We start from the raw sequence: 15,299 nt of genomic DNA, 5'->3' as shown, positions 1-15,299 counted from the left end.
CAATGTACACTGCAGAGGGGCATTGCTGGCACATGATGGCATATATCACATTGGTAGATGTCCAGGTGAATGAGCCCCTGGTGGTGTGGCTGATGTGATTAGGTCCTATGATGGTGTCCCTTCAACAGATATGTGGACAGAGTTGGCAATGGGCTTTGTTGCAAGGATAGGTTCGTGGGTTAGTGTTTTTGTTTTGTGGTGTGTGGTTGCTGGTGAGTATTTGCTTCAGGTTGGGGGGCTGTCTGTAAGCGAGAACTGGACTGTCTCCCAAGATCTGTGAGAGTGAGGGATCATCCTTCAGGATAGGTTGTAGTTCCTTGATGATGCACTGGAGAGGTTTTAGTTGGGGGCTGAAGGTGACGGCTAGTGGCGTTCTGTTACTTTCTTTGTTGGGCATGTCCTGTAGTAGGTGACTTCTGGGTACTCTTCTGGCTCTGTCAATCTGTTTCTTCACTTCAGCAGGTGGGTATTTGTAGTTTTAAGAACACTTGATAGAGATCTTATAGGTGTTTGTCTCTCTCTGAGGGATTGGAGCAAATGCCGTTGTATTTTAGAGCTTGGCTGTAGACAATGGATTGTGTGGCGTGGTCTGGATGAAAGCTGGAGACATGTAGGTAAATATAGCAGTCAGTAGGTTTCCGGTATAGGGTGGTGTTTATGTGACCACCGCTTATTAGCACTGTAGCGTCCAGGAAGTGTTACTCACACCTTGTTGTCAACTGTTTGAAATGGGACATCCTGATTATCACTAGAAAAGTTCTTTTTCTTCTGCTGATAATAGCCCATCTTAATTGATTAGTCTCGTTAGAGTTGGTATGGCAACCCCCATTTTTCATGTTCTCTGTGTATACATATATATCTTCCTACTGTATTTTCCACTGCATGCATCTGATGAAGTGGTTTTTAGCCCACAAAAGCTTATGCCCAAATAAATTTGTTAGTCTCTAAGTGCCACAGGTACTCCTAGTTCTTTTTACAATTTTTTAGAAATTTCAGGGATAAAAGTACTTGGCTCTCAACCACTTGAAACACCCTTTTCTACCCCACCATACTAGAACTTGGGAGGAAGGGCATTTTCCCTTTGACATGAGCTTGTGATTAGTTTTTGCCCTGAAAAGACACTTAGCATTTTAATATCATGCAAGAATCTCAAAGTCTAAGATATTTAAGTTTCAAACACACCTCAGAAATAAGTATTATATCCATTTACAGACAAGTAAGCTGAGAAAGGGAGGGGTTAAGTGATTTTCCCTGTGTCAAAACCAACCAGTAAAAAGCTCACGTTAAGAAAACAGGACTTTAGTCTCCTTGTCCTCTGATCTATCCATTGGAAAACTCAGCCTTTCTGAAGCAAAACAATCAGAGCCCTTAGAATTATTTATCATAGAATATCAGGGTTGGAAGGGACCTCAGGAGGTCATCTAGTCCAACCCCCTGCTTAAGCTAAACTAAATCATCCCAGCCAGGGCTTTGTCAAGCCTGACCTTAAAAACCTCTAAGGAAGGAGATTCCAACACCTCCCTAAGTAATCCATTTCAGTGCTTCACCACCCTCCTAGGGAAAAACTTTTTCCTAATATCCAACCTAAATCCACTGCAATTTGAGACCATTGTCCTTGTTCTTTCATCTGCTACCACTGAGAACAGTCTAGATCCATCCTCTTTGGAACCCCCTTTCAGGTAGTTGAAAGCAGCTATCAAATCCCCCCTCATTCTTCTCTGCAGCCTAAATAATCCCAGTCTTATTTTAGCCAAAGATTCTCATTTATGCAAGCTTATGTTCTGTTTTAAACTCAGGCTGTTTGGCAAAATTATCTGATGATTTTCTGTTTCACAAGTTTTATTACACATTGTAAAATAGTTCCCCTTACCCACTGTAAGAACAGCATGTGTTTATTTCACTGAATGCTCTCTTGTTTGCGTATTATGGGAGGACCCAATTGACCTTTATACTCTCATATGCATGTATCAAATATAACTAGGTGAGCATAGCTAAGTATTTAAATTGGCAAAAAAAATGTACTTCTCATGCAGAATGTAGTATTTTAGATGGATAGTCAGGAAGTTTTGACAAATAACAGCTGAGAAAAGAAGCTGAGGACTAGTTACAGCATTGGGCCCAAATTCAACATGCCTATTCATTTGGATTTATACTACTCAGGAAAGTTCTTATTGATGACTGCATATATGACAAGTGTGAGGGTTTTGAGTTATCTGAGAGAGGTGAAACATCTGAAAATGTCCGCTGGAGAAAAATATTCTTTACATACTCAGGTGTTTTATTTTTTAACTAACTTTCCACAGCAATTCACTTCTGGGCTGAGAACAAGAATGACAAATGTCAGCCTCCGAAGAGTTACTTTATAGGTCATTGAAATTAGCATTCATGAATTTAAGTGACATTACTATAGATTCACGAGCATGTTACTATCCAATATTTATTTTCACTCAGTAAACTTATTCTTCCTGTATGGAATTTATTCATTTTCAAAAGGGTTTGATTATACTAATGTATTACTTTGTTTATACTCTGCACACAACCACATTCTCCTGCTCCTTTTGTCAAGCTGGGAAAATACCATGCATCAAAAGATGCCTTATTACCTGTTTGTTGATGGCGGCTTCTAGTTCTGGATAGCCTGCTTTGTCAAGCTGTATACTTGGAAACAGGTCTTCAATCAGACTCAAGAACAAGGGTTCATCTTCATCAATCTAACAAAAATTAGAAAACCATGAGGAAAATACGACAAATGCAATCTAGCATAACCAATGGTGCTTTAAGGTCAAACTCTGCACTATACCATGGGCCTAGAAATCCCTGAAAAGACAGAAGTAATCCAATTAGATTTCCAGGTGTGTGGGATGATGCAGAGAGAAGAATCCAGATATACTGGAGACGGAAGAAGTGAAATTGCAAGTAGGCCTAATGGCCATAAATTACTGTTAACAGAAAACCAAAACATGCCCTATGATTTTAGTCATATATAAAAGTACAGATTGTAGTGATATTATAAATGACTGATAGGCCTTTACTAGAATCTGGATAGACACAGGGAAGCAGACAATTAACACAAGGGTGCAAGTCTGTGGCATGGTAATTGTAATACAGTTTGTCAGCGACAGAGTAAGGAAATGATGGAGAGAAATTAGAAGGAAATCAAAATTATTCCGTTTTGAACACTTTGCTTTTGAAATAGTGGTTGGACCTCAATATGGCACCACAACCAGTTTGAGTTAAGAACTGGACAGAAGACTACAACTCAAGTGTGGAGAAGCATAGCTGGGTACCATTCCTAGAAGCAGTAGCTGAAACCATGGGAATGAGGAGATTGCCTACAAAGGCAGAAGAGCCAAGGCAAAACCCTGAATGATGCCAACAAGAGGATGCAGCATTTCTAAGCCACTGCTCAGAAAGGTATCTGAATAACCAGATCACACAGAGCCACATCCAATCTTAAAGCGGCCCTCTTGACTGTCAGCTTATACATTGGTTTATCAAATAAGAAAGTTAGATGTTTGACTTAAAGACAATTATACAACATTTAGAGCTACATGACTTACCAATTTAGAAAGGTTCATATCTCTCAGAACACGCATGACAATAGTAGATTCTGTATCAGTGGGGTTTGCTCTTTTTGCTGCCCCCAGCGTACGCAGCACTGACAATATATTCCTCAAACCAAAGTCATAATGCACCTAAGAGGTGTGATAAGTTTGAAAAATTAAACAATCCACCTTTCTTAAAAAAAAAAGATTCACAGCAAATGTAACAAAGCTGGGGGGACCTCTACTGTATAAATCCACCTGACATCCAACATACAGATTGCCTTTTGACTGCGTGGTCTTGCACAAGTTACCTCACCTCTGGGTTGCAGTTTGCTCAGCTGTTAAATGGGGATTATGATATTTACCCACCTCTGTAAAGCACAGATCTATGAATGAGAAGCTCAATTTAAGTGCTAAATTTTATCAAATGAATCTCCCAAGAGGCTGTTTTTCTTGCTCTCTTAGAGCATGAGTGCCATGTAGAAGGGTTAAGGTTCATGGCAGTAGCAAACTAAGTTTAAACAGCAATAGATACTCGGTCAGAACCTGAAGTACTGTAGCACTAATAGTAGTCATAGGACACCTCAGTGGAGGGGTAAAGTTATGTATTTTCTTTGTCTTGTTCTTTTATATTAAAAGTACACTTTCACTTAATGGTAATGAAGGCCAAGATTCCTGTTTAGTTTGACCATTTTGAAATTAAGAGTAGTAGTATTTATATTAGTTTACACCACTGTTGTGGGCTAGGAGACCAGTCCATTTAGGTACAAAAAAGGTCACTCTCCCAATACCCATATTTGATTTATGAACATAAATTAAAAAGACATCCACCTCATGTACATATGCTAGTAAGCAAACAATCGGATTTGTTCAGGATGCAAGTCAGGGAACAATTTCAGTCGGTATTTAAAAACTCATTCATGGCAAAGATGTACAGCATAGTAGGGCAGTTACCCCGCTCCTAGAGAAAAGGCTAGGCTGACTGGGGAAGCAGCCACAGCGGGGGCCACGCCCCAATCAGGCCACACCTGGCCTTGTTATAAGTGTTCAGGGAGGAGCTGGGTCAGTCTCTCTCTAGCTCTGGAGAGAGAAGGACCTGGCTGCCTGGGAGAGAAGGGTACCTGAGGTAGAGTAGTGATGAGGAAAGGCAAGAGACACTAGGGAGCTCCAGCCTGGTAACTCCCCAGGCTGCAGGCCTTGTGCAAGGCCTGAAGAAGGTACTCGGGCTGCAGAGGTACAATCTGGGGTTAGGCAGAGGCAGCTGGTCCAAACCCCCCTTGCCGATGATGAGTGGCCTTTACAGACTGCAGTTTGCCCCAGTGAGAGGGGGCTAGATGACAACTGGCAGTAGCCACTGATGCAAGGTGGGTGTAGAGGGTTGGGGGTTCCCCTGGGAGGGGAGACCCAGCGCATGGGGGTACTGCAGGGGGCAGAACCCTAGGATAAAGGGTATCAGGGTCTGGGAGGGACACAGGGCCTAGGGCAGACGAGACCAGCAGAGGGTGCTCTAGAGGCTGAAGAGCTAATTCCCAGGACAACCAGCAGGAGGTGCTGCACTGGCGAGTCTCGCTTCGCTACATACAGTATGAACCACAATGAGTAAATTAAGTGTTTTTTCTCCATGATTTAGGTGGCAAAAGTTCCTCCATGAGGATGCCATGAGGTCTTTGGTCAAGGCCAGCTACCAAAACCCTTCCAGTGTTCTGCGGGGAAGGGAGACTATATAGAGTCCCCTTCACAGTTCATCTACAGAAGTGCTTTAAGGTAGGATCCATGAGGCCTGAAGAAGGACCCTTACTTCACACAAGTTTGCTATCTACATGAGAGGAGGCCAGTGTTTTCTGGGATCCCCATGGAGTACAAAATCAGTGAGGTAGCATTTGAAGGATAGAGGCATGAGTGCCTTGAACACTTTTGCAGGAGGTGCTTTTGTTTGTTTTGGGACCTTTTTGGGGAAAGCATGGCCTGATTGAGTTTACTTTTATTTTTAAAAAGGCATCCTTCGATACATGGTGGGCACTTCTTAAAAGAAGAATTCCTGAACATACAGCACTAAATTAGGAAGCATAAAATAAACTAGATCCTTGAACTATTGCTTTACAGAGCAAGCATTTGCGAACATATAAACCCCAATTAGTCTTAATCTGCCTCTGCTCATTAGAGCCACATTTGAATCGTAAATGGGGCATGGCTCACTAGCACATCTTTGCACAGAAAGCAGTAAACTCAGAATAGAAGGTAAAACCTCATGGAAAACAGAGCACCAACACCAACAAAATTGGGTTTTGTTTGTGTTGATGAACACCAATTAGCCCCACTTCTCTGCTCTGTGACTCTCCAGTCTTAAACATTAGATTAAAAATCTTTTGAGAGGTAGTTTTCTGGCAGCTTCACCTGCTTAGATAGCTGCTCCTCACACAGCTTGTACAGAGTGAAGAATTTCCTTGCCAGTACAATGTTATCTATGAATCCACAGCTAGCCAGCTTGACACGAATTATTATCTGACGATCAGGAACCATCATGGCCACTAAACGGAAGTTTATCTTCAAGTTTTCAGGCAACTCTTGTCGCCCAGCATATCCTGGGTTCTGATTATGAGGAAAGAGTTTGTAGTTGACTTCATTAAATGTAACAAGATAAATAAGCAAAGATAATTCTACAGAAGTTAGACCAAAATATTAACTATTATTAAAGTATTTGTGACAAACTCTACACAGGATTTTTGATGTACTACCAGAGTTTGGCTTTAATACATGTTTGCACTCTGAAGTACCCACAGATATGACTGAAAATGCACATATGGAATCATGTATGATTACTGACTACTTTGTCTTAGTACTTCTTATTCCCTTTAGCATTGCATAGCTAACACAGTTAAACAGGTAAGAGCTGGATTTTATTTATTCTTGTGCATCAGAATTATTTACCCAGTTTTAATCAGCTACACTTCTGCCAACCTGTTAAAGGTAATCTTATCGCACAGATATCAGAGGGTATAATTTGGCTGGCAACACACAGATTATAGGTCACAAGAATAAATATCACTAGTTGACTTTCAAATCCCAGGTTGAGTCTGAATGGGTAGTTACTAGTAGAAATAGGTTTACCCGTGAAATGTGCACATTTGATCTGGAATAATTGAAACTCAAGCCTGTAAATCAGCTTTATAACAAGAATTACTTCTCAGACAGGAAATTAGTTTTAGGAGACTAGTGATTTCAGCACCGGGGGCGGGGGAAGTTAGTAAATACAGTAAAAGTACCAAATTGTAAGCAGTGACACTGTGGTATTATTACTGAAATCTCATACCCCCTCAGAGTACCTACCATAGTAAGAAATATTCCAAATTCAGGGTTCATTTCCACATTATCTCCATCAGTAAATAGAAAGTTCTTTTTACGCTCCTTCTTACATGTTAACACAATTGCAATTTGCTGTGCAGCTACTGATAATACAGGTAAGTCGATACGGTTAAATTCATCAAAGCAGCCCCAGGAGCCAGACTGAGCAAGACCTTGAACAGAAAGAAACCTCTGAACAGTCTAATGGAAAGCTCAAATTTCCTTTTAAAAAAGTCACCACAAAACCTAGTCAGAAAGGTTTCTGTTGAGCCATAGCCTTTTAATAGGAAAACTACTATTAATACAGGAACCTTTATCTTGTCTTTGAAGCTGGTCTACATGAGAAAAACTTATTGTAGAATACTGACTGCTAATGTAAATGGTAGACCATAATGGTTGAGTATGTACTAGATTTTTTTTACAAAGGGGTGTCTCAATTTGGGACTTCTAAGTATGGGAATTCTCACCTTTGAAGATTCTTCCTAGTCCTCTGAAATCCATCTGGTCTGAACAGTTGAAGACCACTACATATTTACCAAGGCATCTCCCCATATCTTTAGTAGTTTCAGTTTTGCCTGTCCCTGCAGGTCCAGCAGGTGCTCCACCCATGTTCATTCCCAGGGCCTGGGCCAAGGTGATGTAACATCTACATGGAAACAGACTGTTATTAGGTATCTGCATTGTTCAGGTACCCATGTCTGCTTGATGGCCTAATTGAAAAATGCATCAGTGTGATTTGAAGCCAAGTTCCAGCACAAGGAAAGCCCTCAGTTAACCAGCTTCATTAGCATTTCTGCTGTGGGAGAGAGATCCTCCAATTTATTTGAGGAGAAATACTCCATCAGCAGTCTTTGGTGCTTTTTACTGGCCATTTCAGATCCACCTTATCACCTCAGCCTGTGCACAGTTGGAGAGAAGGCTCAGGGGGATGTCTGTTGGTAAGTGGAAGCTCATGAGAAAGGAATAGACAACAGCCCAAGAACACCAGCTTCAACAATTTTACCTGGTTTAATTGCTCAAATTACTTTAGCTGGAGTGGCTCACAAAGTAGGTAATATGTACAGTGAAGCAAAATCCTGTATTCACCTCTAGGACAGTGAGAGGTCCGTCTTTCACTCTTATGAGCCTATGACAGGGCAAACTACCGCCTGCAGGCTGGATCCAGCCCATCAGGGCTTTCAATCTGGCCCACGGGTTTCCCAGCCCAGTGGCACTCCCGGAAGCCATGTCCCGGTGGCTCCTGGGGGAGGGAGGCCAGAGGGCTCCATGCGCTGTCCTCACCTGCAGGCACTGCCCCTTGCAGCTCCCATTGGCCGGGAACAGGGAACTGTGGCCAATGGCAGCTTCGGGGGTGGTACCCACAGGGAGGGCAGCATGTGGCAGAGCCTCCTGCCCCACCCCACTCCCAGGAGCCACAAACGGACATGCTGGCCACTTCCAGGAGTGGCGCAGAGCCAGAGCAGGCAGGGAGCCTGCCTTAGCCCCGCTGCCACCCCGGAGCTGCTCAAGGTAAGCGGCGTTGACCCGGAGCCCGCACCCCGAACCTCTCCTGCACCCCAACCCCCTGCCCTGAGCCCCCTGCTGCAGCCCTCTTGCACCCCAACCTCTTGCCCTGAGCCCCTTCTTGTGCACCACACCCCATCCCACACCCCGCACTCCCTCCCACACCCCAACCCCCTGCCCCAGCCCTACATTCATGGCCCTGCATACAATTTCCCCACGCAGATGTGACCCTCAGGCCAAAAAGTTTGTCCACCCCTGGTCTATGATGTGATCTGATGCAAATTCAGATTCAATGAAATTGACCCTATAACAAGGTCAGATGAAGTACTTACAGATGCTCGAGATAGCAATATGAACTTCTCTATTTTTTGGTTATTTTGGGTTCATCAAGGTTCATCCTGTCATCACAATCATGCAGGTGGAGCCCCTACTTCCAAGCAGATCCACACTGACTTCAGCTCTCAGATTTTATTGCACAATAAGAACTTAAGTTTGTGGCTAAATCTGATCAGCATTCATGGGCATTTTCATGTGGAATTTAACTCAATTATTTTTTTTCAAACTATATTACTTATGTTAACTTTCCTCTAAATAACATAGCTGTTTTATGTCACATATCAGCCAACATAAAGACTAACACAGCATATAGAAGTAATCATGGATTTCTGAACGTTATTACATATTGTAAAGAACAAAAATTATGCTTTGATTCCCAGGTCATGCAAACCCACTGAATGTAAGACTGAACAGGACATAAATCAGAACAGAATTTGGCCCCAAATGAGCAAAACTTTGAGACAATCCTTGTGGTGAGAAGCCAAAAATGATAAACATTGGGTAAGTAATCAAACTTTGTTACCGGTCAGTGAGAGGAGTTATGACAAGCCTGTCAGTACAGCCTAAGAATTCATTCTGGTAGGTAAAACCCACATCAGTGATGTTAATCATCATCTTGTCAGAGTCTTCTTTGAAGTAAAATCTACATTGTTTCAACCACTCAAAGTCTGTAGGGCTCTTGACGTGCATACGGCACTAGGAAAATAAAAAAAAAATCCTCAATAGAGCTAACTGATTAAAATAGGCATTTTGCATTTATATACCACATTATGTTAGATCTCCAAGAGCCAGATTAGAGCACCACTAGAAATTCAGTCCAGTCAGCAGTGAACTGCAGCAGCTAGCAACATTACACACACTTGCTGTGTAATGGGGGCAGAATTTTTGGCCAAAGTTTTTTGGAGTGGCATCATGGAATCTAATGACCATATAAAGTCATTGGAACCCGACTTTATGATATTTTCCAAAAGACCTAAACACAGCTAAACAGCATGGAATTCTGTCTTTGAAAGATGGAGGACTCATTCAGTCCAGCTACCATTTGATTATACGATTTTTAGGAATCTAAGAACCTGATTCTCTACTGCCTTCCAGCTTGGAGGCTCACACCTATGCAAAGAGCATGTAAAATGCCACCAGATCAAAAAGAGGGAGGGAATAGAGAAGAATTTCAAGAAATGAGGTAGGACTTAGAACAAGAGTTTTTTGCATGTGGGTGCTACAGCGTTCAAATACAGTAAAAATGGTAACAGAGAAGTGATTAAAAAAGGAAAGCTGTCATGTAAAGATGAGACTTTTGGGGGATTCTCTCCCAAACTATCCCTTATCTAAAATGTACTTATTTTTATTCCTAAATAGGAAAGGATGGTGGAAGTAGAGAAAGGTGGGTCTTGACTGGCTAAAGGGGAGAGGAAAGGGTAGCCACATCCTTCTTTCTCAAGATCCCCAAAAGCAACAGAGTAATATAAGCCCCTGAAGGTGTCTTCAGACTTTGAAAATCTGAGCCCACTTTGGGTGGTAACTTATGTACAGTTGGCAAGTTCTCTCATGATCTCCTGAAGGTTTGGAAAAAAAACATCTCCAGGTTTCTTTCCAGAACAAGCAGTTTTGTTTTCCTTTTACGATATCTGTCTCATTCTGGATTACCATGGATGCAGCAGATGAGAGGTGCAATTTATTAATTTTACAACCAACATGAGCTGATATTTCGACAGAACTATTATCTATATTGTAGAGATATGCATACATCTCAGAATTACGAGGGTTGGCTGGATTTGTGTGTGTGGCACATCCAGAGAGCCCCTAAGCCCTGGTCTACACTAGGACTTCAGGTCGAATTTAGCAGCGTTAAATCGATTTAAACCTGCACCCGTCCACACAATGAAGCCCTTTATTTCGACTTAAAGGGCTCTTAAAATCGATTTCCTTACTCCACCCCTGACAAGTGGATTAGCTCTTAAATCGACGTTGCCGGCTCGAATTTGGCGTACTGTGGACACAATTCGATGGTATTGGCCTCCGGGAGCTATCCCAGAGTGCTCCATTCTGACCACTCTGGACAGCACTCTCAACTCAGATGCACTGGCCAGGTAGACAGGAAAAGAACCGCAAACTTTTGAATCTCATTTCCTGTTTGGCCAGCGTGGCAAGCTGCAGGTGACCATGCAGAGCTCATCAGCACAGGTGACCATGATGGAGTCCCAGAATCGCAAAAGAGCTCCAGCATGGACCGAACGGGAGGTACGGGATCTGATCGCTGTTTGGGGAGAGGAATCCGTGCTATCAGAACTCCGTTCCAGTTTTCGAAATGCCAAAACCTTTGTGAAAATCTCCCAGGGCATGAAGGACAGAGGCCATAACAGGGACCCGAAGCAGTGCCGCGTGAAACTGAAGGAGCTGAGGCAAGCCTACCAGAAAACCAGAGAGGCGAACAGCCGCTCTGGGTCAGAGCCCCAAACATGCCGCTTCTATGATGAGCTGCATGCCATTTTAGGAGGTTCAGCCACCACTACCCCAGCCGTGTTGTTTGACTCCTTCAATGGAGATGGAGGCAATACGGAAGTAGGTTTTGGGGACGAAGAAGATGATGATGAGGAGGAGGTTGTAGATAGCTCACAGCAAGCAAGCGGAGAAACCGGTTTTCCCGACAGCCAGGAACTGTTTCTCACCCTAGACCTGGAGCCAGTACCCCCCGAACCCACCCAAGGCTGCCTCCTGGACCCAGCAGGCGGAGAAGGGACCTCTGGTGAGTGTACCTTTTAAAATGCTATACATGGTTTAAAAGCAAGCATGTGAAAGGATTACTTTGCCCTGGCATTTGCGGTTCTCCTAGATGTAGTCCTAAAGCCTTTGCAAAAGGTTTCTGGGGAGGGCAGCCTTATTTCGTCCTTCATGGTAGGACACTTTACCACTCCAGGCCAGTAACACGTACTCGGGAATCACTGTAGAACAAAGCATTGCAGTGTATGTTTGCTGGCATTCAACCAAAATCCGTTCTTTATCTCTCTGTTATCCTCAGGAGAGTGAGATATCATTCATGGTCACCTGGTTGAAATAGAGTGCTTTTCTTCAGGGGACACTCAGAGGAGCCCATTCCTGCTGGGCTGTTTGCCTGTGGCTAAACAGAAATGTTCCCCGCTGTTAGCCACAGGGAGGGGGGAAGGTTGAGGGGGTAGTCACGTGGTGGGAGGAGGCAAAATGCGACCTTGTAACGAAAGCACATGTGCTATGTATGTAATGTTAACAGCAAGGTTTACCCTGAAAGAGTGTAGCCACTGTTTTATAAAATGTGTCTTTTTAAATACCGCTGTCCCTTTTTTTTTTCTCCACCAGCTGCATGTGTTTCAATGATCACAGGATCTTCTCCTTCCCAGAGGCTAGTGAAGCTTAGAAAGAAAAAAAAACGCACTCACGATGAAATGTTCTCCGAGCTCATGCTGACCTCCCACACTGACAGAGCACAGACGAATGCGTGGAGGCAAATAATGTCAGAGTGCAGGAAAGCACAAAATGACCGGGAGGAGAGGTGGAGGGCTGAAGAGAGTAAGTGGCGGGCTGAAGAGAGTAAGTGGCGGGCTGAAGACAGGGCTGAAGCTCAAATGTGGTGGCAGCGTGATGAGAGGAGGCAGGATTCAATGCTGAGGCTGCTGCAGGACCAAACCAGTATGCTCCAGTGTATGGTTGAGCTGCAGCAAAGGCAGCTGGAGCACAGACTGCCACTGCTGCCCCTCTGTAACCAACCGCCCTCCTCCCCAAGTTCCACAGCCTCCACACCCAGACGCCCAAGAACGCGGTGGGGGGGCCTCCGGCCAACCAGCCACTCCACCACAGAGGATTGCCCAAAAAAAGAAGGCTGTCATTCAATAAATTTTAAAGTTGTAAACTTTTAAAGTGCTGTGCTTAAAGTGCTGTGTGGCATTTTCCTTCCCTCCTCCACCACCCCTCCTGGGATACCTTGGTAGTCATCTCCCTATTTGTGTGATGAATGAATAACGAATGCATGACTGTGAAGCAGCAATGACTTTATTGCCTCTGCAAGCAATGATTAAAGGGAGGAGGGGAGGGTGGTTAGCTTACAGGGAAGTAGAGTGAACCAAGGGGCAGGGGGTTTCATCAAGGAGAAACAAACAGAACTTTCACACCGTAGCCTGGCCAGTCATGAAACTGGTTTTCAAAGCTTCTCTGATGCGTACCGCGCCCTCCTGTACTCTTCTAACCGCCCTGGTGTCTGGCTGCGCGTAACCAGCAGCTAGGCGATTTGCCTCAGCCTCCCACCCCGCCATAAACGTCTCCCCCTTACTCTCACAGATATTGTGGAGCACACAGCAAGCAGTAATAACAGTGGGAATATTGGTTTCGCTGAGGTCTAAGCGAGTCAGTAAACTGCGCCAGTGCGCCTTTAAACGTCCAAATGCACATTCTACCACCATTCTGCACTTGCTCAGCCTGTAGTTGAACAGCTCCTGACTACTGTCCAGGCTGCCTGTGTACAGCTTCATGAGCCATGGCATTAAGGGGTAGGCTGGGTCCCCAAGGATACATATAGGCATTTCAACATCCCCAACAGTTATTTTCTGGTCTGGGAATAAAGTCCCTTCCTGCAGCTTTTGAAACAGACCAGAGTTCCTGAAGATGCGAGCGTCATGCACCTTTCCCGGCCATCCCACGTTGATGTTGGTGAAACGTCCCTTGTGATCCACCAGAGCTTGCAGCACTATCGAAAAGTACCCCTTGCGGTTTATGTACTCGGCGGCTTGGTGCTCCGGTGCCAAGATAGGGATATGGGTTCCGTCTATAGCCCCACCACAGTTAGGGAATCCCATTGCAGCAAAGCCATCCACTATGACCTGCACATTTCCCAGGGTCACTACCCTTGATATCAGCAGATCTTTGATTGCGTGAGCTACTTGCATCACAGCAGCCCCCACAGTAGATTTGCCCACTCCAAATTGATTCCCAACTGACCGGTAGCTGTCTGGCGTTGCAAGCTTCCACAGGGCTATCGCCACTCGCTTCTCAACTGTGAGGGCTGCTCTCATCTTGGTATTCATGCGCTTCAGGGCAGGGGAAAGCAAGTCACAAAGTTCCATGAAAGTGCCCTTACGCATGCGAAAGTTTCGCAGCCACTGGGAATCGTCCCAGACCTGCAACACTATGCGGTCCCACCAGTCTGTGCTTGTTTCCCGAGCCCAGAATCGGCGTTCCACAGCATGAACCTGCCCCATTAGCACCATGATGCATGCATTGTCAGGGCCCATGCTTTCAGAGAAATCTGTGTCCATGTCCTGATCACTCACGGGACCGCGCTGACGTCGCCTCCTCGCCCGGTATCGCGTTGCCATGTTCTGGTGCTGCATATACTGCTGGATAATGTGTGTGGTGGTTAATGTGCTCCTAATTGCCAAAATGAGCTCAGCGGCCTCCATGCTTGCCTTGGTATGGCGTCCGCACAGAAAAAAGGCGCGGAACAATTGTCTGCCATTGCTCTGACGGAGGGAGGGGCGACTGACGACACGGCTTACAGGGTTGGCTTCAGGGAGCTAAAATCAACAAAGGGTGTGCCTGTACATCAAGGAGTATTTCAGGCAGGACTGCACGGAGGGTTCCAATAAGAAATGGTGCACCTAAGTTATCGTTGTTATTGGAACAAGGAGGTTAGCCTGGCCTCTGATTGATACATGGCTAGATTTACCTCGCTGCACCTTCTCTGTGAGTGACTGCAGTGTGATCTAGACAGGGGAGGAGGCAAATGAGTACAAAACAAATCTGGTCTATTTCTTGTTCTGACCCACTCCATCTATCTTTTACATCTTTGGCTGGCAGCAGACGGTGCAGAAGGACTGCATGCCATCCACATCTCATGGCTGCTCGGCAGAAGATGGTACAGTACGACTGCTAGCCATCTTCATCTCTTGCCTGCCTGGCAGAAGATGGTACAATACGACTGCTAGCAATCCTCATCTCTTGCCTGCCTGGCAGAAGATGGTACAGTATGACTGCTAGCAGTCCGTATCGCCTGCCCGCTCACCATAAGACGGTTCAATAGGACTGCAGGACTAAAGAGAATGACCTGGTCAAGTCACTCCAAATTTAGTCCCTGCGCCCATGTCTGCCCAGGCGCTCCCAGCCGACGTGGCCAGGAGCACCTTGGACACGACGAGGACGACTACCAGTCGTATTGCACCGTCTGCTGCCAGAAGGCAATGGGTTGCTGCTACTGTGCAGCAAAGCCGTACCGCGTCTGCCAGCACCCAGGAGACATAGGGTGACGGTTACCTGAGCTGGCTCCATGCTTGCCGTGGTATGGCATCTGCACAGGTAACTCAGGAAAAAAGGCGCAAAATGATTGTCTGCCCTTGCTTTCACGGAGGGAGGGAGGGAACGGGTGCCTGACGACACATACCCAGAACCACCCGCGACAATGTTTTAGCCCCATCAGAGTGCTCCATTGTGACTGCTCTGGACAGCACTCTCAGATGCCCGATTGTTTGCCATTGCTCTGACGCTGGGAGGGGCGCTTACAGGGTTGGCTTCAGGGAGCTAAAATCAACAAAGGGGGTGGCTTTACAGCAA

General features: G+C 45.0%; 1 protein-coding gene across 1 annotated transcript in view; it reads right to left on the bottom strand.

Annotated features, from left to right (window-relative positions):
* The window catches only part of DNAH5 (dynein axonemal heavy chain 5), a gene marked incomplete at its 5' end in the record, with an annotated part of 254,247 nt that overhangs the window by 123,179 nt on the left and 115,769 nt on the right, over positions 1–15,299 (bottom strand). Inside the window, 6 exons of the mRNA XM_084621096.1 lie at positions 2,604–2,711; positions 3,561–3,695; positions 5,940–6,134; positions 6,873–7,060; positions 7,355–7,533; positions 9,250–9,422. Coding sequence (XP_084477222.1) covers positions 2,604–2,711; positions 3,561–3,695; positions 5,940–6,134; positions 6,873–7,060; positions 7,355–7,533; positions 9,250–9,422 — 978 coding nt within the window. The remainder of the gene's footprint in view (positions 1–2,603; positions 2,712–3,560; positions 3,696–5,939; positions 6,135–6,872; positions 7,061–7,354; positions 7,534–9,249; positions 9,423–15,299) is intronic.

Source organism: Lepidochelys olivacea (assembly GCF_965140295.1).
Source record: "Lepidochelys olivacea isolate rLepOli2 genome assembly, chromosome: 2".
Taxonomy (NCBI): Eukaryota; Metazoa; Chordata; order Testudines; family Cheloniidae; genus Lepidochelys; species Lepidochelys olivacea.
Note: the sequence above shows the minus strand (reverse complement) of the source record. Positions and strands in the feature narration are given on the sequence as shown.